Raw genomic sequence first — 27,086 nt, forward strand, 5'->3', positions numbered from 1 at the left:
TATACAAATAAATAAAATAGTTTATATAAAACAGTAAAAAGTATAAAATTAAAACAAAAGTCACTTGTTTTCCATCCAGAGATGAACAAGTTTGTTTCTTAGGCTTCTACAGTCCAGATAACTCTTAACTGCAGGGAAGCGGGGGCATACAACTTTAATTAAAAGGACGTCTTCCTTTTCTGTTTGAACAGAATTACTTTGTGTAGATACTACACTCAGTTGCTTCTAGAATGCCAAATTCTTTCAAAGGCTACATGCTGCTTTTTGGGGTATACTACCAGGCAAAGATTGGCATGTTCTATTACCAAATACTGCCTGCTGATGTATTTGTGACCATATAGATATATTTGTTTCTAGAACATGCAGTGACATTGTTTTATTGGGGGTGACTTTTACTTGAGCCATTATAAATAGCACATTTATTTGAAGAAGGAAACCTGTTGGAGAACTCTAATATAAATTCAACGAACAAATAGTAAGACAACTGTTTCTTACTCATCACATCATTGAGAAAGTTGCTTAACATCTCTGAGCCTCCGGTTCTTCATTTGTGACATCTGTAATATCCACCTTTCTATATCTCAATTTGTTAGTAATAAAGATGACATGTGAAAGTGCCTTTTAACTGTAAAATGTCATGCAAATGCAAGGGTGTTATTAATGATTAAGATAGTCCTTTAGTGTTTCAAATCTCCTATTTGAAACTCAACTCTCAATGCTTGCATCTTCCAACTACAGGAACTCAAATGGACCCAAAGCACTAACATTAAACTACAGTGCCCCCTAGCACATGTAGGAGGTCAAGGCAGCTTACAGGCTTCATGAATAGGCTCTACCACAGATGGTTCTTTTGCCTGAGGGAAGAACTATTAATTGTACTTTTGGACAATTTCCATTTGTCCAAAAGGAAAAAACATTTATGCATTTTCTTCAACACTTGCCTGTAACATTGTTTTTATTTTAATTTTTAAAAGGGAGTAAAAAAGTTAATATCCTGTACTATTTACATTTTCCTCTGGTTGCTTTAAATTAGGAGTATTTCTAAAAGAACAGTACTAGATTTATCTTAAGATTCACCGTGATGTTTCTGATTTATATTTGCTTACCTATTTTCACTCACCAAATTCTTTACAATCTAGTGTGAGAGAGGATATTGTTCATTGCACTCTTTTCACAGAGGTAGAATCGGAGTTAAGCTTTTATGCAAGATTGCACAGAAAGCTGTTATTATGAGCTTCAGCCTCCTAATTTCTATACACATTAAATCCACCAAGAGACATAGAATTGTGTAAGGAATTGCCATAGAATATTTTAATATCAAAATGTAGAAATATTTGCTATCATAGTTTTATAAAAGCCCAGATTAAAAATGTATCAATTGGGTTCTTCCATAGACTACAGTTCTTTGTTTATATTTGGTTCTTAATTTCATAAATTTTTATAGAAATTTATAAGTTCAAATGTCCCAGTACGTAAACTGGTTCCCAAAGTGATGAGTCCTTAGGAAAGGAAACGTGCTGTATGAGTTTATTTTTTCCATGCTGTGCATTTAAGTATTAATCAGCATAGCTTTCAGGGATTTCTTTCTAATATCCTTTCCTATGTAAGATAAGGACTGCAATTCATTATACCATTGGAGGAGCCAGAGGCTTTGCTAAGTTTTGCCTTTCTTGACTGTTCATCTCAAATTTAATGGGAGTGTGTGTGTGTGTGTGTGTGTGTGTGTGTGTGTGTAGCTATATTAAATTGGTGACTGGACTTTAATTATGACACAATGTTGGTTGCCCTTCAGGCTAATCATCTCTCCCTTTCAGGAGGTCAAAGATCATTTCAGCCTCAGTGTGCTTTATAACTACCTACTAAGGGAGGCAGCAAATCCTGGGCAACTGAGATGTGACTTTTATCACCAGTTATTTTTCTTTATATCTTTCTATCAACATAGCTCAGGGAACACTCAAGAAATAAAAAATTACTCTTCACCAAGTACTAGCTTTCTGGGACCTGATCACTTCTAAGTGTAAACCTCTATTACCCTAGCAATGGTCCCTGGCGTTCCTTTTATTCCTCTTATATATAAACATCACAAAAAATAACAACAAACCCTCAAGCCCACAGCAAAGAGAACGCAAGCACGGCACCATCCCTCTTCGTACTGCCGTTTTCACTTGGTAGAGGAGGTTAAATTTTGGAGAGAATGGTGGCATTCATAGGAGGGGCGGGGTAAAAGTGTTGTCTAATTTACACGTTAATGGCAGAACTCGCCTTAACCACGTCCCTCCTGCACCGTGGCGAAATCCTCCTGTGTGCTCCCGTGTGGATCCCGAGACCCTTCTCGCTTTAAGAGAGCCTCCCGCGCCCCTCACTCCGCCCCTTCCCAAGTCTCTGGGCTCGTCAAAGCTTCCCGAGAGCCATGGTTGGTCCAGGCAGGCAATCGGAGCACCTCATGGAGCGGCTGCTAACCCAGGGTGGGGTGGGGTGGGGTGGAGGGGTCTGTTTGTAGTACTCTCAGTCCTGATGTCACAGGCGCGGCAAGGACATCGCAAGGAGGAGTCGGATTACAGTAAGGATGGGCAGTGCAGCAGGCAGCCCCAGCGCACTCTCCAGCCGCCGGGGATCTTAGCCCCGGAAAGGCAGGCTGCAAGGCGCTCAACCCGCGGAGGAGGCACGCTCTCGGCGCTCACTGCTCTCCACGCCGGGGACATTTCCACCGAATGTAGCATGAAACGGCTCTGCTCTGCGTGCCAGCCTTGGGTGAGAGCTGATGCTGAAGACAACGCGGTGGGATTCCAGCTGTCTGATTAATGAGAAACATAATGTATTTTGGTGAGTGTTCACTCTGATGATGTAATTCTGGGGGTGTCCGGCTCTTCATCAGTGCAGACAAGCCCTTACAAAATTATTTAAGCTGCAAGAATATATTACATTGAACCTACCTCCAGTTGGCAACTGGAGGACCAAGCCGGTGCAGCCTTCGAAGCTTCCTTTGTGCCACTATTGGGGCTGTTAATTTGGCCGTGGATGAGTTTAAGTTGGAAAAGAAAAGAGACAGGGACGGGGGGTGGGGGGGGGGGTGGGGGGGCAAACTTTGCCTTGATTTGCCCGAATGAAGTTGGCTGTTTTAGCTAGGTGAAGAAGAAATGGTGCAGCGTGGGAAGTCATGAGCAAACTTAATGGAATGTGAAACAAAGTTCCTATACTATTGATGCTGTGAAAGCTTAGTCAATATGAGCATTTCATTAAGCATTTGCTGTTTTTTCTTGTTCAGAGGCGGAGAAGGAAAACATTCTCTAGTGAGCAGTGGTTGAGCAGCTGAGAACACTTCTCTATATCATCTCAGTGCTCTGTCTAGCTAGGAGCAGCCTAGCACAAAATGCATATTACTTTAAACCTTTAGAGGTCTCGGAGCTGTCAAATATTTGTGCAGTTTAGTGTTGTGCCACGGTAGAAACCTCAGTTAGGTTTTCACTTGAGCTGCCTGCATTTCCAGAAAGCATGTTCAGGCTTAGATCTGAGCTATCAGTTGAGCACTGGAAGTGGGCTTGGAGCTGGGCATTTGCACTCTTAACACTGCAACTTACTGCTAGTACAGGAGGCAAGCCCCTTCACTAAATAAGAAGAAGTCAAGGATAAGGACTGAATATTTGTTCGTCCTCTCTGAAGTTATGCTTTCCTTCTGTAAGTCCCATCTGGCATCATCATTTAAGGGCATCTATGTGATATTAAAAGGTTTGATAGAGCAACTGGAGAGGGGCTAGAAATGTATCCAAGATGCAAATTCTCTGATTTCTTGATTTGCTTTCAATATTAAATCTAGAGTCTTCTTTCAGATTAAAGAGGTATTTAGATAAACTTAGGTTGGGGCACTGTTAGTTTGTTGGGCATTTATTTCTGTATGTACTATTTGCTCTGTTTTGTTTCCTTTAGTCTTTGAGACATTTGAGAGAGTGTGGAAGGAACCTAAGTTCCAAAAGCTAAATGCCTTTAGTTGTCTTGACGGTTTTGATTTCCCTATAATTTGTGTCATATTAGAAAAGAAGTCTTAAAATAACTGAAAATGATTTGGAAGAAACAGTCTTCATTGCTTCACCAAATTTAAGCAGAATCTATAGTTAAAAACCATCTCTTTCCAGTGGGTAGTGATGGAGGTGGTAAGCTTGTTTATTGGCCACTATTAGACTTTATCATGCATATATTTTCATAAATGGAAAAGCTTGTAAAGATAATAAGTCTTTTGAACAAAATAAAATTTCGGCATCAGTAATGATACTGAAGGGTGATGAAATTATAATTTTAGTTTATATTTTCACCCTGTTGCAACAATTCCTTATGTGATTGTCATGAGGAAGTAGGGCCAGTTAGAATAGCAGTAAAGTCTAAAAGTACTGGTCAAAGGCCATCCATGCTGTACTGGATTATCGTGTGACTATTGGAGAAATGTTCACTGGGCTAGCTCGTGTTATTAACTGTATGCTAGTTCAGCCTCTTGTAAAGCAGAGTGATTCATAGGGTAATCAGTTTCATTGTGTAACACAAGTTTTTAATAGTACGAATTGAAATGTGATGTCCTACTTACTTCAGATGACACTCTACTCTTTGAAAGGCAAGGCTAAAGTTGCCCTCCGTGTCTTGAACATTGCCTTACCATAATTTTGGTATAAGAAATGTTTTTCTATTCCCAGAGGAAATCCTAGGTATTCAGGAATGCCGTTTCTTTCAGGGTATGCTATGCAGCTTGTCGTTCAAGCTGTTAGATATCCACAACTTTGGGAGCCCACCTGTCTCTAAAAAAAAATGTGTAGTACAAGAGCGAGGGCAAAAAGAATTAAGCAGTATACTTCAGGCATGTTAAAATTCAATAGCATCCTAATGTTTGAAAATCCTAAAGGCTATGTATGTATATATGTATGTATGTATGTACGTACACACATATATGTGTACATGTGTATGTATCTTAATGTGTTTGTGTTCAAAATTGTAGCGATTTCAGGTAATTCTTCAAAACAATGCTTTCACTTTGCAAATTGGTTGGCCATTACTTTCTTCTTCATTTTTCAACTGCAAATGGTTTATCAAGTCAGGGAGAACAGGGACAAAGGGAAAGCGATGCTGCATTCTTAGGTTTTTCTGGTGATTTGTGAGAATGGGGTAGAGGTGTCATAAGTCCTTTATTTGTGGCCCCAGCAGAGCGTGATGAAGAGCACGGTGATGCTATGGTATGGGGTGAATTGATATGAAAGCAGGATATTTACTTCCTTTATAAATCATCTGATTTGTCAGTGTTGCCCCTCCCCCCTACCCCTTCAAATATAGCTGAAGAATCACTGCCTGAATAGCCTGGCTCAGCCTATCTGCTTCAATTCATTCCTCCTTCCCCTTGGGACTGGACAACTGGACCCTGCCCTAGCTTAGGTGGAGTCAGTTGTGTGTGTGCAAGTTGGTGGAATATGTAATATTTTCGGATCTCAAGAACAGCTCATGTTTGGAGCGTGCTGTCTCAGACTTACCAGACTAATAGAGCTTTCTAATGACTTAAGCCTCACTCTTATCTCCTATTGAGATTTTAGTGCAGTGTTTTCAATAATCGCTCATCTGTACTTCCTGTGCCATGATTTAAGAGTTTGCTGTTCAGTCACCGTGGATACTTTTGTTACTTAATCTATCGATCTTGGATCTTGCATTCACTATTTGGAGTTAAATATAAGGTTCATATGGGAGAAGGAAGCAGGGAAAATCTCAGTCAGCAAACTGAGTGTGATTTACTGTAAAAGCAAGGGAAAAATATAAATACTTATGATTTTACCCTCCCACCCCCATCAATATTTTACATAGTTAAAAATTACATGTGCCAAAGATGAATAGCCATTAATAATTTATCCAGAAATAAAAGCAAGGCAGCTGCGGGACTTCTCCCTAGATTAAGGAGAAGAGGCTGTGGGTGGTTGTCAGTACAATGGACTGAGCTGCCCAGTTACAGTTTAGTTAAGAGGACTGTGCTGGTATGAAGGGCAGGGTCTTTGCTTGAGTGCACCCTGGCGATTGCTCAGCACCTGGCAGAAGGTTGTAACTGTGCACTGTCTCCTGCTCTAAGCACCGTATGTTTGAATCGTCTCCCCCTTCCCATCTGGCCTGACACATTTCTCCACTGCTGGATAGGTGAGTCGTTGCCAGTGGTCATGTCAACCACACAGATTCCCCATGGTTGGCCAGAGAGATGCCATGTCTCACCCTTTGCCATCGGGAGAGAAAATGGGAGGCTGATGTACTGAAGAAATTCTGTGTGGGTGCATATCAGTAAGCTTTCAATTCTGAGTCAAGCAGGTAGAGACTGTGGTAAGCTTATAGCCAAGAAGGAGCTGGGGCTTGCCCCCATGATAATACTCCTAAAAAAAAAATGAAATGATACACCTTAAACAGAACTAAGAGGCAAATATTAGAGCTCTCCCTAAATGATACTATTAATGACATATTAATTAAACCTAGAGAAAAGGGCAGGCAAAATTTAGAAAGTGTGAATGAACCATTCAAGTTCGCCTTGGTGTTAGTTGTGGATCAACTCTCTTCATTAAAATGCCTAAGAAAAATAGGAAACACATTTGGTGGTGTGCCTGTAATAAAAAAAAAAAAAAACCTGAGGAAGCTTTTAGTACAACAGCTTAAAAAAAAAAAAATCTAGTAGGAAAATTCTAGGACATAACCCTATTCCCCTGCCTATAGTAGACACATTTGCACATTGTCTTAGGAAGGACTTTTGTTTTCCCCTGGAATGTTTAGAACATTCTCAAGTCAGCACTTACACTTTTGGTTGTAGCTGGACCATCAAGTTCACCTCCAAACTAGTGTGCCAGAAAAACATTTAAATGGCAAGGTTATGAGGAAGGAAATGATCAGAAAGCAGCAGGCAGCAGAGAAAAACATCTTCTTTTTTAGTGGTTTCAGTGGAAACATTTAACTCCTTCTAATTAGTTTGTACTGAGTGATCTGTTATGGAGAATTAGGTCCACTAGACTATTTCTAAACACTCAGCCAGTGTTTCTATCTTCCCAAAGCTGACAGGGGAGAGAATAATTCAGCAAGGAACTTCTATGTCTAAAGTCCCCCTTTTAAAGCTTGAAGTCCTGACCATTATGTCTTATTACACTTAAATCTAAATTACATGCAATAAATTACTACAAAACAAGGCTGGAGAATGTAACAGGTGAATACTATCAGAAAGGGTCATGCATAAGAATCTGAAATCTAAGATAACTTTAAAAACCATAAAGATTTCTTCCTCACGACTATTCTCCTTTTAATTTCACGTGAAGTTCTTATTTTAAAAGCCAAATTCCAAATTTGATCAACATACCAGTAACATGGATTCCTTATCACACCCTTAAATTTTAAGCTAGTTTTTAAAAGACCTCCATAGTTGTTGTGATTATATGGAAATGAGATACGTTTATTTAAGGGATAAGTTCCAAAATTCATGAGCTAATGATGACTTGCAAAGTTACGCTTTCGTGGGTGACATAATTGTTCCAAAAAACAAATGAAAAATTTAAATTAGTGGTTTCTGATTTCCATTCCAGAAGATTTGGTCACAGCTGCTTTTGCCTGAACACTCCCTTGATAAGACAAGATGTATTGGTTGGTGTGTGTGTGTTTAATACTGGAATGTCAAATAGTTCCTTGTTACATAGATACTTAATATTATACTTCATTCATAGCATTTATGTATTCCTGGATCTTTTCACATCATTTGAAATGTAATACATTAAGTATTGACTTAATAAGGTAGATATTAAAGTATTTTTTAAGCACAGCTGGCTTTCAAGTTTAGCAACCATTATATACATTAGAGGTTCTAAAAATCAAGTCATAAGGATCATTTTCAAAGCTTTTCCTGCCTAAGAAAGCATGATGCTTGTATAAGCAGAAACCTATTTCTACTTTGACCTTGAGAAAGGGATGTTTCCATTTGTATGGCACTACGAAAACCATGTCAAAAAACAACAAAGGTCATAGTCCCTGCCCTCTCTCTTTCTGTCTGTCTCTCTTTAAAGAAGCCATTACATATCATTTCCCACAAAGATTAGTTTTGCAACAGCATTTCACACATGATTGGTGGCATTAAGAGAAAATACAGCATAAGAGGTGGCTAGAAATATCAAAGCTTAAAGTGGTTGAGATCATGCTTGAACCAAATTGCTAGGATTGAAAATAGGAAGATGCTCTGCTCTGTCGCAGCGTTAAAATCGTTATGAAGCAGCTGGAAGTCAGCCCTGATTGAATATGAACTCCAGGTTTACACAGCCCTTAAAATGGAAGGTATTTTCATGAAACCCTCTTGATTCCAAAACCTCAAATGCATATGAACCTGTATTAGGGCACTGGCTGGGATGTAGTGAATCTCTTTTCTTTCTTATCAATCTTTCAGTTTTTTTCTTTTTTTGCCCACATGCATTATCACATTTCTGTAAGTTGAGAGGAAAAAGAAAAGTAACCTGACCAAGGTCAGAAAGGAAATCCGCAGCAGTATCAGGATGGATGCTCACAGAAAATGCTGTCTGCCCCACAGGAAGATGGGTGCTATGGGAGCAGGAATGGGGTTGGTAGACTGAGAGTTTTTAATGGATAAATGTTGTTTAATCTATATCCTCAGCACTCTTCTTAGTGCCAGGCACTTAGAAATATGTGTTGGATGTGCAAGACTGAATGGGTGTTGGAGAGCAGAGAGGAAGGGAATCCACTTCCTCCACGCATTCCCTAAGGCTGATATTCCCTATGAAAGCTAATACTCTGGCATTGACAAGAGAAACAATCCCTTTTGTTGCTGAAACACTAGTGGGTTTTTTGTTTTTTGTTTTTTTTTTAACCCAAGTCCTAGTAAGGACTAGGCCATAGAAATTAAATTTTAAACTAAATGTAATAAATTCCATAATGTTTTTTTCTGTTTCCAGTTGCTTCTTTCATAGGACTCTGCAGTATAAAGCTAGTGTTAACTCTATAGAATATTAAGGCCATCTGAAAAATACTTAAAATTCTATAAGATAGCAAAATTATAGTTTATAGTAACTCACCTGGTCACAATTTCAGTTTTCAGCTTCACTTTGCTTAAGTGAATTTTCTCCAGATGTTGGCATTCCCTTGCCAGCAGGCTGGGATGTGGAGAAAAGACCCTAGATGTACAAGTAGCTGAAAAGGTTTAGGAAGGTCTCCAGTTTTGAAGGTTGTCATTTATGATGGCAGAAGAAAATGAACATAATTTTGCCTACAATTTGCAGGGCTTTAGTAAAGTTGCTCTTCACACTTACCTTTTTTCATATTCAAGCATTTTGCTGATGAGGGAAAGTAGTTGCAGCAGATTGCTCTGAGGATAAAAATGCAATAAGGAATGTAAATGTACTTTAATAAACATGATCCCTTATACTTGTATAGCAATTTGCATTTTTCAAAATGTGTCAACATTTTGCTTTTTTTATCTTCAAAATGACCCATTGTGGGAAGTAGACGAAATATAATTATTCCTATTTTTAGGTGAGGAATTTGAGCCCCAGATGACTGACACAATTTTCTCAAGGTCACAAAGCTAGTGACTGTTAAGGTGTAGACTCTATGTCAGTACTTCTGAGACTTACTTCAGGGCTCTTTACAATGGAGAATGGGGGTAGGGAGATATTTTTATGAATGGAAGATTATTTGTAATAGTAATACTTGAAAACATTCTCCAGCTAATAGCTAGAGAAATGAGTCAAATAATTGGGATCCAATACGTGTTTGTGTTTTGACTTGACTTTGTGAAATCACAATTCATAACAGAAATCTGAACATAATTTATAATTTTATTCTGCCTTGTCTTTTTACGTCAAATCATTAATAGTCAGAAAATATGAATTCTGCTTAGAAGGCATGCATCAGTGTTATGGGGCTGAATGTTTGTGTGCCCCTTTTCCGAATGCATAAATTGAAGCCCTAATTCCTAATATGATAGTATGGAGGTGGGGCCTGTAGGAGGTAATTAAATTTAGATGAAGCCATTCGGGTGGAACCCTCAGGATGGGATTAGTGCCCTTATAAGAAGAGGAAGATGTGAGAGCTTCCTCTGTCCACCATATGAGGCTATAGCAAGAAGGTAACTGCTGCAAGCCAGGAAGAAAGCCTAAGCAAAACCAAACCAGGCCTACACCTTGATCTTGGACTGCCCAGCCTCCAGAACTGGGAGAAATAAATGTCAGTTGTTTAAGCCCTCCAGTCTGTGGTATTTTGTCATGGCAGCCAGAACAGACTAAGACAGTTGGCCTCAGGCAGGAAGGATCCAGGCTTTCTCTACTGCCTCAGTTTCTCTAGTATCTATATTTAGTATAGATATTAAAGCTTATATTAATTGTATACTTATACTAATTGTATATTAATTGTATGTTTTTGCTGTCTCACTATTTAACTCAATGCTTATGAAAAATTTTGAAGTTATCTGTGCTACGAACTCTTTGATATTTACAGTGACCCCATCTCCACCATTTGTTCAAGATTGAATCCCAGTCTAGTCTTTATTCCATGACTGATAAGTAGGAAAAAGGCCTACTTTTTCCTACTCTTCCTTTCAGTATTGCTGTGTCTTCCTTTCAGTATTGCTGTGTCCTTGGGAAAGTCATCTCACATTTTTGATGTTTTGTTTCTTTGTAAAATAATAATAATAATGTTTCTCATGGTTCTATTTGGAGGACTAAAATATGTTATACACATAAAAGTGCCTAGCACTGGAAAGTACATGGTAAACAGTGAGTTAAGTTTAATTCTTTATTTCTTTTTTTCCAACTCATATACAAATGTATGAAAATTGAGAAAAGTGATTTTGCCTGTTGGAGTCAAACTAGGAACCATGCTTAGTAAATTACGTAGAAATAATTTAATGTAGATAATTTGGTATCTAGGTGATAGAAGCCACATGGGGAATGGTGAGACAATTCATAGAGTAGCAATAGCAAGAAACTAACAGTTATAGATGGAAACACAAGAGATAGAATCCTGAAGGCTGGGGCCCAGGGCCTCCTGGCAGGAGCTGGAATCGTAGAGGGGATCCCACATTACACTCAGAGAGAGACAGAAAAATACCTTGGTTTCTCCCATTCTGTTGCCCTCCAATCCATTGTTTTCTGCCTCTCATTGGCAGAACTGAGCCGAGGCCAACTAAGGTGGCCTGGGAAATGTATCCTCCAGGTTTTAACCTCTACCTCTGCAGCTTAGAGGAAGAGCAAGAACAGATCTCAGGACAAATTGGCCAAAGACCTGCAGGGAGATCTTACCCCTGATCTATAAGTAGCAATTTAAATGGGAGAGTATTTCTGCAAAGCCACCTCAAGTATCAGTGAGCGTTTGGTTGGGGAAGATACACTTAACAGGGAAAGGAAGTATGGTTCAAGAGCTTTCAGCAGCTCTTCACCAATCCTCCTTGTTCAAGTAGGTCCTTTGTCACTTTCTGGTAGTGTGGCTTTGGACAAATTAGTGAATCTTTCTTTGCATCAGTATTAAATATAATCAGTTAAAAAGTCTGACAGTGAAGTTTAATGAAATTTGAATACAAACTTTATAATCTGCAAAGCACTGTATAAATGGGCCTTGTTATGAAGGTGTGAAAAACCAAGTGAATTAGTAAAAGAAGTGGGGAGTTTGAAAAATAACAACTTGGAAATAAATGTTCAGCTTTGCAGTTTAACATTCCAGCAGAGATTTCTGAGGACATTGAGAGAAGCATTTGGTTACTTCATCAAATAGCCTCTTGTATTGTGGTTTAAATATACCTTAGAGGCCACATCTAATCTATTCTTTGTCATTATTCTATACCAGTGGGAAAGTTCAGACTGAGAGGCAGGAAGAGAAAGTGAGCAGGGCAGGAACCCTGAGATTCCATGCCCCATACTCTTTCCCCTCCAAGACTCTAATGGGGATAGACATATTGAAAACCGAGAGAGTTTATTAATGTTGCTTAGGAAATGAAGAGGAATTCGGTATTGATTTTTATCTATACCTCCATGTGTTGCTGTACTTTTAAAGACAGATTTCTTTGGCTGAATGGACCTACTACTAAAAAAAAAAAAAAAAAATCAAGGCAAAATATTCTGCTCCCGTATAGAATTATTAGGATTTCTATCAAGGTCTGCTTGTAAAGTCCTGTGACAATTTACAACTTACGACGCTCTTGTTTTCAGGTACCACCACCGTAACTGCAGGGAAGCGTTTCCCTTGCAGCACACAATATGGAAGTCACCGTTACCATCAGGCGTTTTAATTAGCTGCCCTGAGGAATGGAGGGCTATAGCTTAGAGGTCTGTGGGCATTCTTAGGATTTGTATCCTAAGAAAAATGTATCAGTTACAAGGTAAATTGGAAAGCAGATTGATTAATTTTTTTTCCTTTAAAAGAAAAGTTGTGTAGGATCCTAAATACTAACCTGGTGAATCACTTTGTTTATGGTATCCATCTGGTTTTTGTCTTACTTTTAAATCAATAAGTACAAATACTATAGTGAGAAGCTCAAGGCATGACCTTTATGGACCTCCTGGTTTCCTTTGAGAATTCTCATCTGCCCTTTGTGAATAGCCCTGATGCTGGTAGGTGATAACCGGTGATGTGGCCACTGCTCCCAGAAGAGGAATTGAATATGGGCTGAATGCCTGCCTGTGCCAGGCGCTGCCATGAGTTATTCCATTGGTACCTCACCACCAGCCTTAAGGGGAATATCAGTGGACCTAAACCTTGGCTGTACAAAAGAATCACTTTGGGAACTTTGAAATGATACTAATGTCAAAGTGCTGTCACAGTCCATTATAACTAAATTCTCTAAAGGTGGAGCCAGGCATCTGCATTTTCATTTAATACCCCTCAGTTAATTATGAAGGACAGCCGGAACTGGCAGTCCAATTGGACCACTGAGATGGGAAATTTTAACCATTTTACAGAAAGCATCCTGAGGCCCTAGGAAGTTCCAGATTGCCCCAGGTCACCTCGGCAGCAGTTGGCTGGGTCAGGATTCCAGCCCAAGTCAGTCTGAGTCCAAAGCCTGGGTTCTTTCCCCACAACACGTTGTCTCCTCTCACGGAAATCAGTGTATGGCATGAAGTGTGGGCCTGGTTACACATTGCCTGTGCTGCCCATCCCTGGTTTCCACAGTGAACATCCCTAATGGCTAGGAACCCTTCCTTTCTACTTGGGATCCTTTATAGAGCTGGTACCCAAAAGAAGTCCATATTACAGTAGTTGATTCAGGATCACAGTAATAGAGTTCTGGAAAGGATTTTGAAATCTTGCTTCCCAAAACTTAGTGTTTGTACGAATTACCTGAAGATTATATTATAATATAGGTCGTGATTCAGTGGGTCTGAGATGTGGCCTAAGATTCTGCCTTTCTAACAAGCTCCCAGATGTTAAATGTTCCTGGTCCACCCACTGATCACACTTTGAGTAGTTACGCTTTAGAGACCAGTTAGATGAGCTACCACTTTATGCACATGTGGGAAATCAGGTCTAAGTTTCCAACCTAAGCATACTTATTTATTCTACAAGACACCGCATGGTCCATGGTTTGAGCTCCAATTATGGTGACCAATGATTCCATGTTGCCTAGGACTGAGAGGGTTTTCAGGATGTTGGACTTTCAGCGTCAAAACAGAAAGTCTCATGTGTACGAGGATGAACTGGTCACTCTAGTTTCTGTAGACTGAATTTGAACCTTAGCTTCAACTCTCAAGAGTGGGGAGAAGTTGGGCAAACAACTTGATCTCTTTGAGCCTCAGTTTCTTAATCTGTGAAGCAGGAATAATAAAGGATACTCTCTAGTGTATTGGTAAAGATGAACTTAAATGGCATATGGAAATCACTGGAAACGCTGTCACAAGGTTCGCTTTCAGTAAATGTTCACAGTGGTTATTGCTGTTTATATACCTGACTCGGTACTCCCTTCCATTACTGAAAAGAAGAAGAAATACCCCAAGATCAAGTGCAGGTGACCATGGATCATCTTTATTGCATCATCTCTGTACAAGGAGGGCAGCTTTTAAATCATCTCCTGCCCTTGTTATGATGGGCAAGCTGTAATGAAGTCATTCTTCATTGTACACTTTGCCTACCCCGAACATCAATACTAATGTTTTTTTTGTTTGCTGCTTAGGGAAAGAAAGGCCTGGCTAAGACTTTGCCACCTTGGGACATTCCGATCTGGCCCCTCATGTTCCTGTCGACCTTGTTTATCCATTAGTGTTTCTCTGAGCTCTGTAACAACTTATGAGGGCGGCTGCAGCTAATGACTGTGCCTTCCATCTCCTGACCCGTCATTGTGTTAACAATCGATATCCTTAAAACAACACACACACAGACAAGGCAGCTCCTCCACCGCAGCTTCCACTAAAAATGTCCGTGGAGAGAAAAAGAGAAAAACATTTAACTCATGCACTTCCTAGCACAGAGCGTGGCACAAGAACATCGGATTCATAAATGTTTATGGAGTGTGATAGCAAGCTGTGGGAATCTCTCTCTGATGCAAGTGACTTTTCAGTAGTGACCTTAGGCTCTACTTCCTCTTGCTCAATTGGATGGTGTTGAGAGAAAGAGGCTGGCTTTGCCAGTCACCACCCAGGAAAGTCAATTCACTCACCTCCTGTCAAATGCCATACGCTTCTCAGAGCATGTAGTCGGCTAGATATGTGATGATTAGTTGGGAAGCAAAGTGCACTTTTGTTTTTCTATTATCACTAGTAAGTGGGGCAGCTACAAGCAGTAGATTATTCCACAATAGATGTTACTGGGCCTGAACTGCTGCCGACCAGTATTTTAAATAAGAAAACAAATGAGCGACAAAGCAGAAGCTACTCTTGCTTTCTTTAAGTATAAAGGCAATTGCAGAAAGGATCCAACATAATCACACTTTTGTTTATTTCCATTTTAGAGGTAAAATTGGGAGACTTTTGTCTGTTTTCAACACTGCTTGCTATAGTTAAAGCCTTCTGAAAGGGGATTAAACACAAGGGGCCAAAGTCTCCATTTCATGGATAGGAAAATAGAGGCCAAGTGATTAGTAAATGTTCATATTTGGCTCTTATTAATACTCAAATTAAACATTAAAACCCAGGTCCTGAGACAGTCATGTGAATTTGGGTGGATTGTCCTGAGCCTCAGCTTCTGAATCAGTTGAGATAATAATGGCAACTCACCCTACCTCACAAGGCAGGGCTGTAACTTACTAATAATAGCTAAGATTTAGTAAGCGCTTAGTCCCTGACAGCCATTTTTATAAGTACGGCAACCCAAGCAGTCTTCACAACAGCCCCGTTATGGAAGAATTATCAGTATTCCTGTTTTTAGTTGGGAAAACCAAGGTACAGTGACATTAAAATGAGACTAAAATCAGTGGCCAAGTCAGGTCATACCCAAGATGTCTGGCCACATAACACAGACCACCTCACCACACCTTTCTATGTGACCTTGAGTAAATTCCAGTCCCTGACAACTCAAACCTAGGAATGTATTCTCACCATTCAAATAGAGCAGCAGTGTTTTGAAGAAGGCAACAAACTAACAAGAGAACCAATGCATGAACAAAACTCCTCTCAGTGTACAAGCCAAGCAGCCACCTGGCAGGTGGGGCCTGAGGCTGAGATCAGGGAAAGATTCCAGGTCCCTTTCAGAAAGTCTGCACAGGGCAGGAGATATAAAATCCTGTTCATGGAACATAGAGCACCGAGCCCTGTAATTCTCCAAAATTGTGACTTACAAATAATGCTAATCACAGTAATGGCTGTCTATTTTTACTTGAGTGCTATGAGCTAGGAGATGTGCTATGATGTTTACCTGTGTGAGTTTGTGCCTGACAGAAGAACCATACTCTTCCAAATGGAACGACAGGCTTCTTTCTTACTCTCTTCTTCCTGGGCACATCAGGCAATGTGCCACATGTGCAGTGATCCTTCTTATCAGATAATAATCCAAACATCTTTTAGACCCTTGGAGCACAGAAACTGAGAGAGAACATGTATGCTTTGAATATGTTCAATAGAATATTTTTGTAGTTTTTGAAAAAGTAATACATGTACAGTTTTTAAATTATTATAAAAGTATAAATAGTGAAAACTAAATCCCCCCCCCCCCAACCACCACAGGTGCATTTTGTTGTATTTGAGAGACTAAATTCTATGGAAGGGAGTGTGTATATATTTTGTATGTATATATATCTATCTTATGTGTATATATATATATTTCTATATCCCCCTCTTGTTTATACATGTAATGGAAGTATCCTATGTACCTTGTTTTGCATATTGTTTTATGTATCATATACTGATTCTTATTCTTTTTATTTTATGGCTGCATGGTATCTAATGATTTATTTTGCTGGCCTTTAAAAACATAAGTTATTTCTATTATTTTACTAGTAAAAACAATGACTATCATAGTGCATAATAATTCTTTGTCACATGGACACACGTATCTATCTATAGAAGTGGGATTGCTGTCCCAGCATTTTAGGAGGCCAAGGCGGGCAGATCACTTGAGGTCAGGAGTTCAAGAACAGCCTGGCCAACATGGTCAAACTCTGTGTCTACTAAAAATACAAAAATTAGCCAGGCGTGGTGGCAAGCGTCTGTTATCCCAGTTACTCAGGAGGCTGAGGGAGAAGAATCACTTGAACCCAGAAGGCAAAGGTTGCAGTGAGCCGAGATCATGCTACTGCACTCCAGCGTAAGACTCCACCTCAAAAAAAAAAAAAAAAAAAAAAAAGAAATGGGATTGCTTGGGCAAAGCATATTTAATCCTCATGCTTATTGCTAAAATACCCTATGGAAATTTTTTGTTGATCAATTTCTACATATATTTCTATCATTAAAAAGTAGAATAGTTTCTTTTAAACTAACAGACTGCCTTGAAGACCTCTTAGAGCATGGATTTGTAGGATAGAACAACATGAAACAGCTTCCTGCTTTTTTGTCCTTGCTCTCCCCTCCCCAGCCTACTTCTCTATTTCACTTCTATTGTGCTAATTCCATATGGATGTTAGTCTCATTATTCAAAAAAGCAGTGGTGCCATGAAATTGAAAGATGACCTGCGCTTTACAAATGGGGATAAATGCAACAAGAAGAATGCACTTTGTAAGTGAAATTTTACCCTTCTGCTTCAAAACCAGAAGGCTGATCCTTGAAAGATCTCTTAAGGCAGTTATAAAACCAAAGGTAATTTTAAATACAGTTGGAAATTTTCTTTTTTAAACAGTCGTTGGGCATTAAGAGACAAAACCACATTTGTATTATTCCACATTTCAGTAATTCTTTCTTCTATTTCTAATTCCATATTTTTTTAAAAAATGATTTTTTTATTTAGCACACAATAGGCTTAGAAATAAACTGGAGTATCTATAGCATGTCTTTATGGTAAAACAGGAAGCTGTCACGTTTATTAAGGAAAGAAAATTTCCAAGCAGTGATTATGTCACCATCTATTGAGCTCTTGAGCTGTTTACAAACATGCACTCATTTACTCCTTAAAGCAAGGTTGTTGTTTTAATGACTAGATGTCATTATCTCTATACAAAAAAGGCAATTTCAGGAAGCTTAGAAGGTTAAGTTTCCCACCAGGTAAGAGGGAAATAAATTGAAAATGTCATGCAAAGGATTCAGTCCAGGACTTTCTGAGTAGACAACTTGAGTGCCAAAATACTGACACTCCTCTTTGGTATTTTCTGTCCGGCACACAATTCTTGGGCCACTTCTGTGGAATCTTGGTAGTAGGGACATTTATGTAAAGTGGAAGTGCTCATTTTCCCAGCCCTTGCTGTTAGAGTCTTCAGGACAATTACTGCAATCCCTGCTAAAGTATGAACAATACTGAGAGCCCAATCCTACAAGAAAGACTGTGAGGAGGACAAGGCAACCAGCTTTTCTCTTGTGTTGGAGGAATATTCTCCAATTACCTGCTGTCGCTTTGTATGTGCCTTGCTGTTCCCAGAGATGTCGAAGCAATGAAAATTAAGTGAAGGAAAGCAGTCAATCACTGCACTTAATGATATGCTAATTAGAAATGCTGTGTAGAAATCAGTCTAGTGTCCTAATTTACATCCCCTTTGTTCATTGAGTCATTTAACGTTCTCCCCCATCCTTGTGACTGTGTAGGCATTTTGTAATATCCAATAGAAGAATTTTATATATACATGGCACCTTGGAATCACATCTGACATCTTTATATGTAAGGATGTCACCTTATAATTTCACCTCCTGTTTAAGATGAGAAAAATGAAGATTAACAAATTTAATTGCCTAGCCTGAATAAGCAACCAGTAGTGAGTGGTACAGTTAGGGCCACCTAGAATTCAGATCTGTTGACTACTTCCTAGTACTGTTCGTTCTCCTAGGGATATAAGGGATGGTCATTGGTTCATCATCTTATTGTTTCTTCACAACACTTCTAGGAGATGAGTATTATCCTCTTCATTTTACAGATTAAAAAAACTGACATTAAGTTACTTTCCCAATGTCATATAGAGTGTGGAGGAACAAGAAGTTGAATCTTTGCTTACTGGATTCAAACCTCCAGCCTGCCATTATTTGCATTAGGTTTGAATGTGGGTGGATCTCTGCACTTTGGCAGAGTCTAAATGAATTCAAAGATCCCTCCCAGCCCTAAAATTTCCTGATCCTACATAGCTGTGGGGATAAAAGGGTAGAACTTGTTGGAGCAATAAATCACTGCAGCCCACACGAGTCCCAAAGGCATGATCAAGTCTCCCTCATTCCATTCCTCACTGTCAGCAGTGTGCATCATTTATCTCTAGTAAATGCAATAATCATCCCTAATGAGTTTCCTGACTTGATTCTCTTGTGCTTCCACCTCAAACAAAACTTCGCTGCCCCATGGTATAGCTACAGACAAGCTAATCCCACAATACAGAGACACATATGAAAATGCCTTCAAGGTTTCTTATTTCCTGATACGTAGAGTCCAAATTTCTTATCTAGGTGATCAGTGCAGCTCAGGTTTTGGCTCAAATTTACCTTGAAGTTTTATTTTTACAAAACCCTCGTTACCTCATCCTCAGGTCCAGCCCTGCAGAATCACTCCTCATTTCTTAACCTTCTGTGTCTTTACCTCATGTTGTCCATCTTACTTGATGCATAGATTTTTTTTCCACTGTATTTCCAAAAATGTAAACACTCATTTCCATTCACTGTTAGTCTCCTCTGTCTTTGAAATATCTTATATAAGAGCATATAAATCTCACAAATTCATCAATAAGGTTCATTGCAAATGGCACCTTCTTTAGAATGACCATCTAAAATAAAAGTTTTAAAAAAAAGAAAAACGAAAACATCCTTATAAAAAGAGTAATTATTCTTTTCTCTGAATTTCCATGTTTCTCAAACATATCTGAAAAAAAAAAACACCCTGAGTGTTCCAGGTTTCCTACTGCCTAGTCTGGATCTACTCAATCAGAATCTTCATGGATAGAGCCCAGGAATCAATATTTTCACAAACTCCTCCCTAATTTAATATCACAAGATTATTGGCTCTCTATAAGTTAATGTATAAGCATAATGCAATTGCATTCAAAATACTAATAGTATTTGATCTTGAACTAGGCAGAATGACACTATAATTTATCTGAAAGAAGAAACATAAGTGAATATTCTCTGAAATTATGAAAAAAGAGTGTTCTGATAGGGGAAACATATTCTAAAATATACCAAAAAACCATAATAATTAAATAATTTGGTATTGAATAATAGACAAATATGAAAACCATATTAGAACATTAGGAAGTAAATCTCAATACTTTGGTTTATGGGGATTTAGGTTATGATAAAAATGATATTTCAATTCACTGGTTAAACAAACTCTTAAATAAATAGGGGACAACTGGATATACATTTAGACAAATAAATAAAGTGGATTCCTATTTCACTTCTTACACTGAAATAAATTGAAGATTGAACAAAGATTCAAACATAAAAATTTAAGCTATAAATACATAGAAGAAAGCAAGGGTGAATGAATTTATACACTTGCAGTGGAAAGTCTTTGTAATCAGGACACAAACCCAGAATTACAAAAGAGAAAAATGACAAATTTAACTACACAAAATTAATAACTTGTGCTTGGAAAAATAATTCATAAATTAAGTTTAAAAAGAGACAAAGTTCGAAAGCAGTATTTACAACACCAATGTCAGACACATGGCTAATTTTATTCATTAACAAAGAGCTGATAAGAATCAATAAAGATAAACAACTAAGAAAAATTGATGAAGATTATGAACAACCATTGACAAGCTTATTCTAAAGTTTCTATGGAGAGGCAAAAGACCTAGATAGCCAACATAATATTGAAGGAGGACAAAGTTGAAGAACTGACACTACCCTACTTCAGAGCTTACTATAAAGCTACAATAATCAAGATATTGTGGTATTGGTGAAAGCATAAACAATACGTCAGTAGAACAGAAGAGAAAGTTCAGAAATAGACTGACGTAAAGATAAGCAACTGGTCTTTGACAAAAGATCAAAAAAAATATAATGGAAAAAGTCTTTTCAAAAAATGGTGCTGAAACCAATGGACATCCACTTGGAAAAAAAAATGAATTTAGACAAAGACCTTATACTCTTCACAAAAAGTAATTCAAAATGGATCACATACATAAATGTAAAATGCAAAATAAAACTCCTGGAAAATGACATAGAAGAAAATCTAGAGGACCTTGGATTTGGTGATGACTTTTTAGATGCAATGCCAAGCCATGATCCATGAGGGAAGGAACTGATAAGCTGGACTTCATCAAAATTTTAAACATTCTGCTGTGAAAGACACTATAAAGAGAATAAGAGTCGAGCCACAGACAGGGAGAAAATGTTTGCAAAAAGTATTTCTGATAAAGGACTGTCATCCAAAATATACAGAGAACTCTTCAAGGTCAAGAATAAGAAAACAAACAACCTGATTAAAAAGTGGGCCAAAGACTTTAACAGACACTTCACCAAAGAAGATATACAGATAGAAAATAGGCATATGAAAAGGTGTTCCACATCATGTATCATTAGAGAAATATTAAAACAACAATGAGATATTACTGCACACCTATCGGAACAGTCAAAATCCAGAACATTGACAACACCAAATGCTGGCTAGAGTCTGGAACAACGGAACTCTCATTCATTGCTGCTGAGAATACAAAATGGTATAGGCACTTTAGAAGACAGTTTGGCAGTTTCTTACAAAACTAAACTTCTTTTTACCATATGATCCAGGAATCATCTTTCTTGGTATTTACCCTGAAGAAACTGAGAACTTGTGTCTACACAAAAACCTGAACATGGAAGTTTATAGCAGCTTTATTCATAAGTGCCAAAACTTGGAAGCAACTAAGATGCTCTTCAGTAGGTAAATGGATTAACTGTGGTATATCTACATGATGCTATATTATTAAGCACTAAAAATAAATGAACTAGCAAGTGAAGAAAAGGCATGGTGGGACAGTAAATGCATATCAGCAAGTGAAAGAATCCAATCTGAAAAGGCTACATACTGTATTATTCCAACTACAGTTGACCCTTGAATGACATGAGTTTGAACTGTGTGGGTTCATTTATGTGTGGCTTTTTTTCTATCAAATTCATATTCAAAATACAGTATTAGTGGGATTGCCAGAGGTTATGGTAGGACAAGGGATTAATAGGCAGAATACAGAGGATTTTTAGCACAATGAAACTATTCTGTATGTTGCTGTAATGAAGGATATGACATTACACATTTGTCCAAACCTACATAATGTACAATACCAAGAGTGAACCTTAATGTACTCCATAAACTCTGGGTAGTTATGACATGTTAATGTAGGTTCATCAATTGTAACAAATGTACCACTGTGGTGGAGGATGTTGGTAACAGGACAGGCTATGAATGTGTGAAGGCAGTGGGTATATGGAACTCTGTATGTTCCCATTCAATATGGCTGTGAGCCTAAAACTACTCTAAAAAATAAAGTCTATTAAAAAAAAGAAAAGGAACAAACACCTTACATATAAAGAAATATGTATTGCCAATGAAAATGCACTTAACTTCATAATAACAAAATGTAAATAAAAATAATAGAATATATCTAGTCCTTCACTTAATGGATTGGTAAATTTTTAAGAATTGAACAAATGTTTAAGTGTTGGCTGTGGGAAGGGCCATTCTTAAATACCAATATACGAAGGAAATACATTTTTGCAAACTCTGCACAAAGTGACTTGATCATATTTATATATGAATATATATTTTACAGCATGTACTCTTTACCCTAATAAGCTTTTTAGTAGGAATATACTGTATATTCCCAAAAGGTTACTTAGACATATCATTAAAGATATTAATGCATTGTTAGTTTTTAAAGCACAAACTGGAAACAACAAAAGTGAAAATCAGTAGGAAAAGCCTTAAGTAAAATTATGATGCATCCAAAATGCTGGAATAGGGTGCAACCATGAACAAAATAAGCATATCTGTATTTTGTGACGTGGGAAAAAATCTACACTATAACAGCACATAATGAAAGTAAGGCCCAAAAGGATAAAAAGAATCCTTTGGGGAGAAAAAATTTAAGAAGGCTTTTTGATAGCTACGCTACTATAAGCATGTGCATTTCTAAAAAGAAAGGTAAGAACTCATGAGCAGTTGTTAGACTTGGAAGTAGGAATTGCACTTTTTTTCTTTTACATCATTTTGTGCAGCTTGAATGTGGCACTGGGTCAGGGGTTTAGATCTCCTTTGTTCACTGCTCTATCATTAGCATTAGACAGTGCCTGGCACATAGTAGATGCTCTAAACTGAATGTGGAATTATTGTTTATTTTTTTTCTCATCAAGGGTTAGTTATCTGGCAACGGATTATGAGCCACTTTTTGTTCAGTTGTTTGTATATCTCTGCATTTACAAGGATAATAAATGTATTCGTTTAAAATGGCTTAAATATGTGCAAAAGCTTCCCAGGTGGTTCTTTTGCCCACACAATGTTGGAGAGCATAGTTGGGCATCATCTTTTCCCCTGTTGGGAACTGTTTCAGATTCCAGGTCAGATGTTTGTGGTTAAGGCTCATCTGTGTTTTTAGGTAGCAGACTTCTCAGAGTCATCGCTGGTATAATGCTGAGAAATGATTTTGATCCTACGTTCTGTAGTCAGGTTGTCCAGTTTCACTCCCATTTCTTGTGCCTATAAGGTGAAAGACCATGGTCAAATCCCTGGATGCGTGTGTCTGTTTCTTCTTAGGTTGTTCTTAAATGAGATAATGTGTGTTGTCTGTATAATCCAATGTTAGTTGCACTAGGAAAAGAGTTAGATGGTAGCATTCTATTATCTAGCAGGGAGCGTTGTAGTAATTAAAAGGTAAGTGAGTGAAGGAAGAATGAATAAATAGATGAATGAAGTCCACGCATTGTGAAAGCAGGTCTGGAGTAGGTTGCTCCTGCATTCCAGCAGCTCTGGCGGGAATTTAATAAAAAGTCATTTGGTGATTTATTTCACACTGGGTATACGATTAATCCCTTTCTAGATACAAGGAGCTGAGTTACAACTGTAGGCCTAGTTTCTGGCAGATATCCTGAGTGATGTCATCCCCCTGGGTTATTAAGGTATTCTCTGTTTTTTGCCCTAGCTTTCTGGGCTTTTGCTGTCTTTCTAAACCTCTCATTTTCTTTTTGAGCCAGATTTTCCACCTAGTCAATTGACAGCCCAATTCAAGATTGGATTCTGAGAGATTACAGAAACCCAGTCTAGTAAGTCACTGGATGAGCCCAACCTTATCTTTAAAGTACCTTGTGGGGAGAGGGAAACCTCAATTCTAGTGGAGTTCCTCAGAGTTGATAATATTGCCAAAGTCCTTAAGTCACACTGCCTTCCACTGCTCGTAGAAATGACAGTTTTATCTTTAAAGATAGTGGAGTGGGAAGACAATCCATTTTCACTGTGGGTTATAAAATAAGTGTTGCTTCTTAATCTTAAAATAGCTTGAATGAGGGCTTTCAGCCAATGACTAGCAAATCAATATATAAAGAAATATGCCTTAATAAGCAAATTGATTTTAGGGTTTTATTGTTTTTAAAAATTTCGTTGCTTTTATGTCTTTATGCCTCAAGGTATAAGGAATACTTGAATACTTGTAACTTTGATTTTTGCCATCAGTAAAACCAGAATGGTAGAGGACCTCTTGCTCACCCTTCCTTAATCTTTGCCAAAGAGAGTGGCTCAGCTTGAAATGAAATAGGATTTTTATTTCTGTACTCAGAATACGGGCATTACAGAACAATAGTTAAGAGCATAGACAGCGAAGACATTTAAATATTTTACTAGTAGGTTCCTTGCATATGTGCTGAATTCTGCCATGTTCCAAACACTGTTCTAGACACTAGAGGTGAATCAGTGAACAAAGCAAAGAAAGATACCTGTGCTCAAAGAATTTATACTTTCTTAGGAAGAGACAGTTATTATACAAAAAATATATATAATACCTGAAGTATACAAAATGTTAGAATATAATAAGTGCCATGACTGCAAAGCTGTGTAGGTGTGAGCCAGCTTGCAGGAGTGGGCCTCATTAGGAAGGTAATATTTGAACCAAGATTTGGATGAGTTGAATCTCCCCTGACCTTCACTAGCTGAGCAAGCTCCTGACCACACTACATTGGGCAAGCTCCTGACCACACTTTCTTACCTGTAAAGTGGCAAAAATACGTAACTTGTTTTGCTGCTGTAGGAATTAACTGCACTAACCTTGGAAAAGCAACTGATATATAGTAGGTTCTCAGAAAGTTGTAGGGTTTCTTGTGCTTATTTTATCATCACAAATTCAAGTGGTCTCAACTTTTGTTTCAAAAAGGTAAGCAAATAAGTTTTTTAATTGAATGCCTTTATTTCTTTAAAAGTAGATATGTGTCCTGCGATGGTGTCACAGAGGTCTTGAATCTCTATGTTGTGGTAAAACGTTGGATTCTGTTTTTCCATAACCTGAGTCTGGTAGATAAAATGCCACCATATTTGTTGTACTTGTTGGGTGGGCATCTGCTTTTTCTTTTATTATTATTATTGTTATTATACTTTAAGTTCTGGGATACGTGTGCAGAATGTGCAGGTTTGTTACATAGGAATACATGTACCATGGTGGTTTGCTGCACCCGTCAACCCGTCACTTACATTAGGTATTTCTCCTAATGCTATTCCTCCCCTATCCCCCTACCACCGTACAGGCTGCAGTGTGTGATGTTTGCCTCCCTGTGTCCATGTGTTCTCATTGTTCAACTCCCACTTATGAGTGAGAACATGTGGCATTTGGTTTTCTGTTCCTGTGTTAGTTTGCTGAGAATGATGGTTTCCAGCTTCATCTGTGTCCCTGCAAAGGACATGAACTCATCCTTTTTCATGGCTGCATAGTATTCCATGGTGTATATGTGTCACATTTTCTTTATCCAGTCTATCATCGATGGACATTTGGGTTGGTTCCAAGTCTTTGCTATTGTGAATAGTGTCACAATAAACATACATGTGTGTGTGTCTTTATACTAGAATGGTTTATAATCCTTGGGGTATATACCCAGTAATGGGGTTGCTGGGTCAAATGGTATTTCTAGTTCTAGATCCTTGAGGAATTGCCACACTGTCTACCACAATGATTGAACTAATTATACTTGCACCAACCATGTAAAAGCGTTCATATTTCTCCACATCCTTTCCATCTTCTGTTGTTTCCTAACTTTTTAATGATTGCCATTCTAACTGGCATGAGATGGTATCTCATTGTGGTTTTGATCTGAATTTCTCTAACGACCAGTGATGATGAGCATTTTTTCGTCAGTTTGTTGGCTGCATAAATGTCTCCTAAGTGTCTGTTCATATCGTTTGCCCATTTTTGATAGGGTTGATTTTATTTTCTTGTAAATTTGTTTAAGTTCTTCGTAGATTCTGGATATTAGCCTTTTGTCAGATGGATAGATTGCAGAAATTTTCTCCCATTCTGTAGGTTGCCTGTTCACTCTGATGATAGTTTCCTTTGCTGTGCAGAAGCCCTTTAGTTTAATTAGATACCATTTGTCAATTTTGGCTTTCATTGCCATGGCTTTTGGTGTTTTGGACATAAACTCTTTGCCCACGCCTGTGTCCTGAATGGTGTTGCCTAGGTTTTCTTCTAGGATTTTTATGGTTTTAGGTTTTATGTTTAAGTATTTGTCCATTTGGAGTTAATTTTTGTATAAGGTATAAGAAAGGGGTCCAGTTTCAGTTTTCTGCATATGGCTAGCCAGTTTTCCCAATACCACTTATTAAATACAGAATCATTTCCCCATTGCTTGTTTGTTTCAGGTTTGTCAAAGATCAGATGGCTGTAGATGTGTGGTGTTATTTCTGAGGCCTCTGTTCTGTTCCATTGGTCTATGTATCTCTTTTGGTACCAGTACCATGCTGTTTTGGTTGCTATAACTTTGTAGTATAGTTTGAAGTCAGGTAGGGTAATCCCTCCAGCTTTTTTCTTTTCTCTTAGGATTGTCTTGGCTATGTAGGCTCTTTTTTTGGTTCCATATAAAGTTTAAAGTAGTTTTTTCCTATTCTGTGAAGAAAATCAATGGTAACTCTATAAATTAGTTTGGGCAGTATAGTCATTTTCACAATATTGATTCTTCCTATCCATGAGCATGGAAACTTTTTCCATTTGTTTGCATCCTCTCTTATTTCCTTGATTAGTGGTTTGTAGTTCTCCTTGAAGAGGTCCTTCACATCTCTTGTAAGTTATATTCCTAGGTATTTTATTCTCTTAGTAGCAATTGTGAATGGGAGTTCAATCATGATTTGGCTCTCTGTTTGTCTGTTATTGGTGTACAGGAATGTTTGTGATTTTTGCACATTGATTTTGTATCCTAAGATTTTTCTGAAGTTGTTTATCAGCTTAAGGAGATTTTGGGCTGAGATGATGAAGTTTTCTAAATATGTGATCATATCATCTGCAAACAGAGATAATTTGACTTCCTCTTTTCCTATTTGAGTACCCTTTATTTCTTTCTCTTGCCTGATTGCCCTGGCCAGAACTTCCAGTATTAGGTTGAATAGGAGTGGT

General features: G+C 38.1%; 1 protein-coding gene across 13 annotated transcripts in view; it reads left to right on the forward strand.

The window, feature by feature from the left end:
* The window catches only part of LOC105488914 (zinc finger protein 385D), a 988,258-nt gene that overhangs the window by 650,258 nt on the left and 310,914 nt on the right, over positions 1-27,086 (forward strand). Inside the window, exon 1 of one of the 13 annotated variants that reach the window (XM_011753419.3) lies at positions 2,473-2,823. The exons of 11 other annotated variants lie outside the window; for them this stretch is intronic. In XM_011753419.3, the coding sequence (XP_011751721.1) occupies positions 2,802-2,823 (22 nt within the window). In that variant the 5' untranslated portion in view covers positions 2,473-2,801. Of the gene's footprint in view, positions 1-2,472; positions 2,824-3,134; positions 3,676-27,086 lie in introns of those variants that run through there. One more of the 13 variants, XM_011753420.3, reaches the window with a different exon arrangement.

This window comes from Macaca nemestrina, chromosome 2 (genome assembly GCF_043159975.1).
Source record: "Macaca nemestrina isolate mMacNem1 chromosome 2, mMacNem.hap1, whole genome shotgun sequence".
NCBI classification, from domain to species: Eukaryota; Metazoa; Chordata; class Mammalia; order Primates; family Cercopithecidae; genus Macaca; species Macaca nemestrina.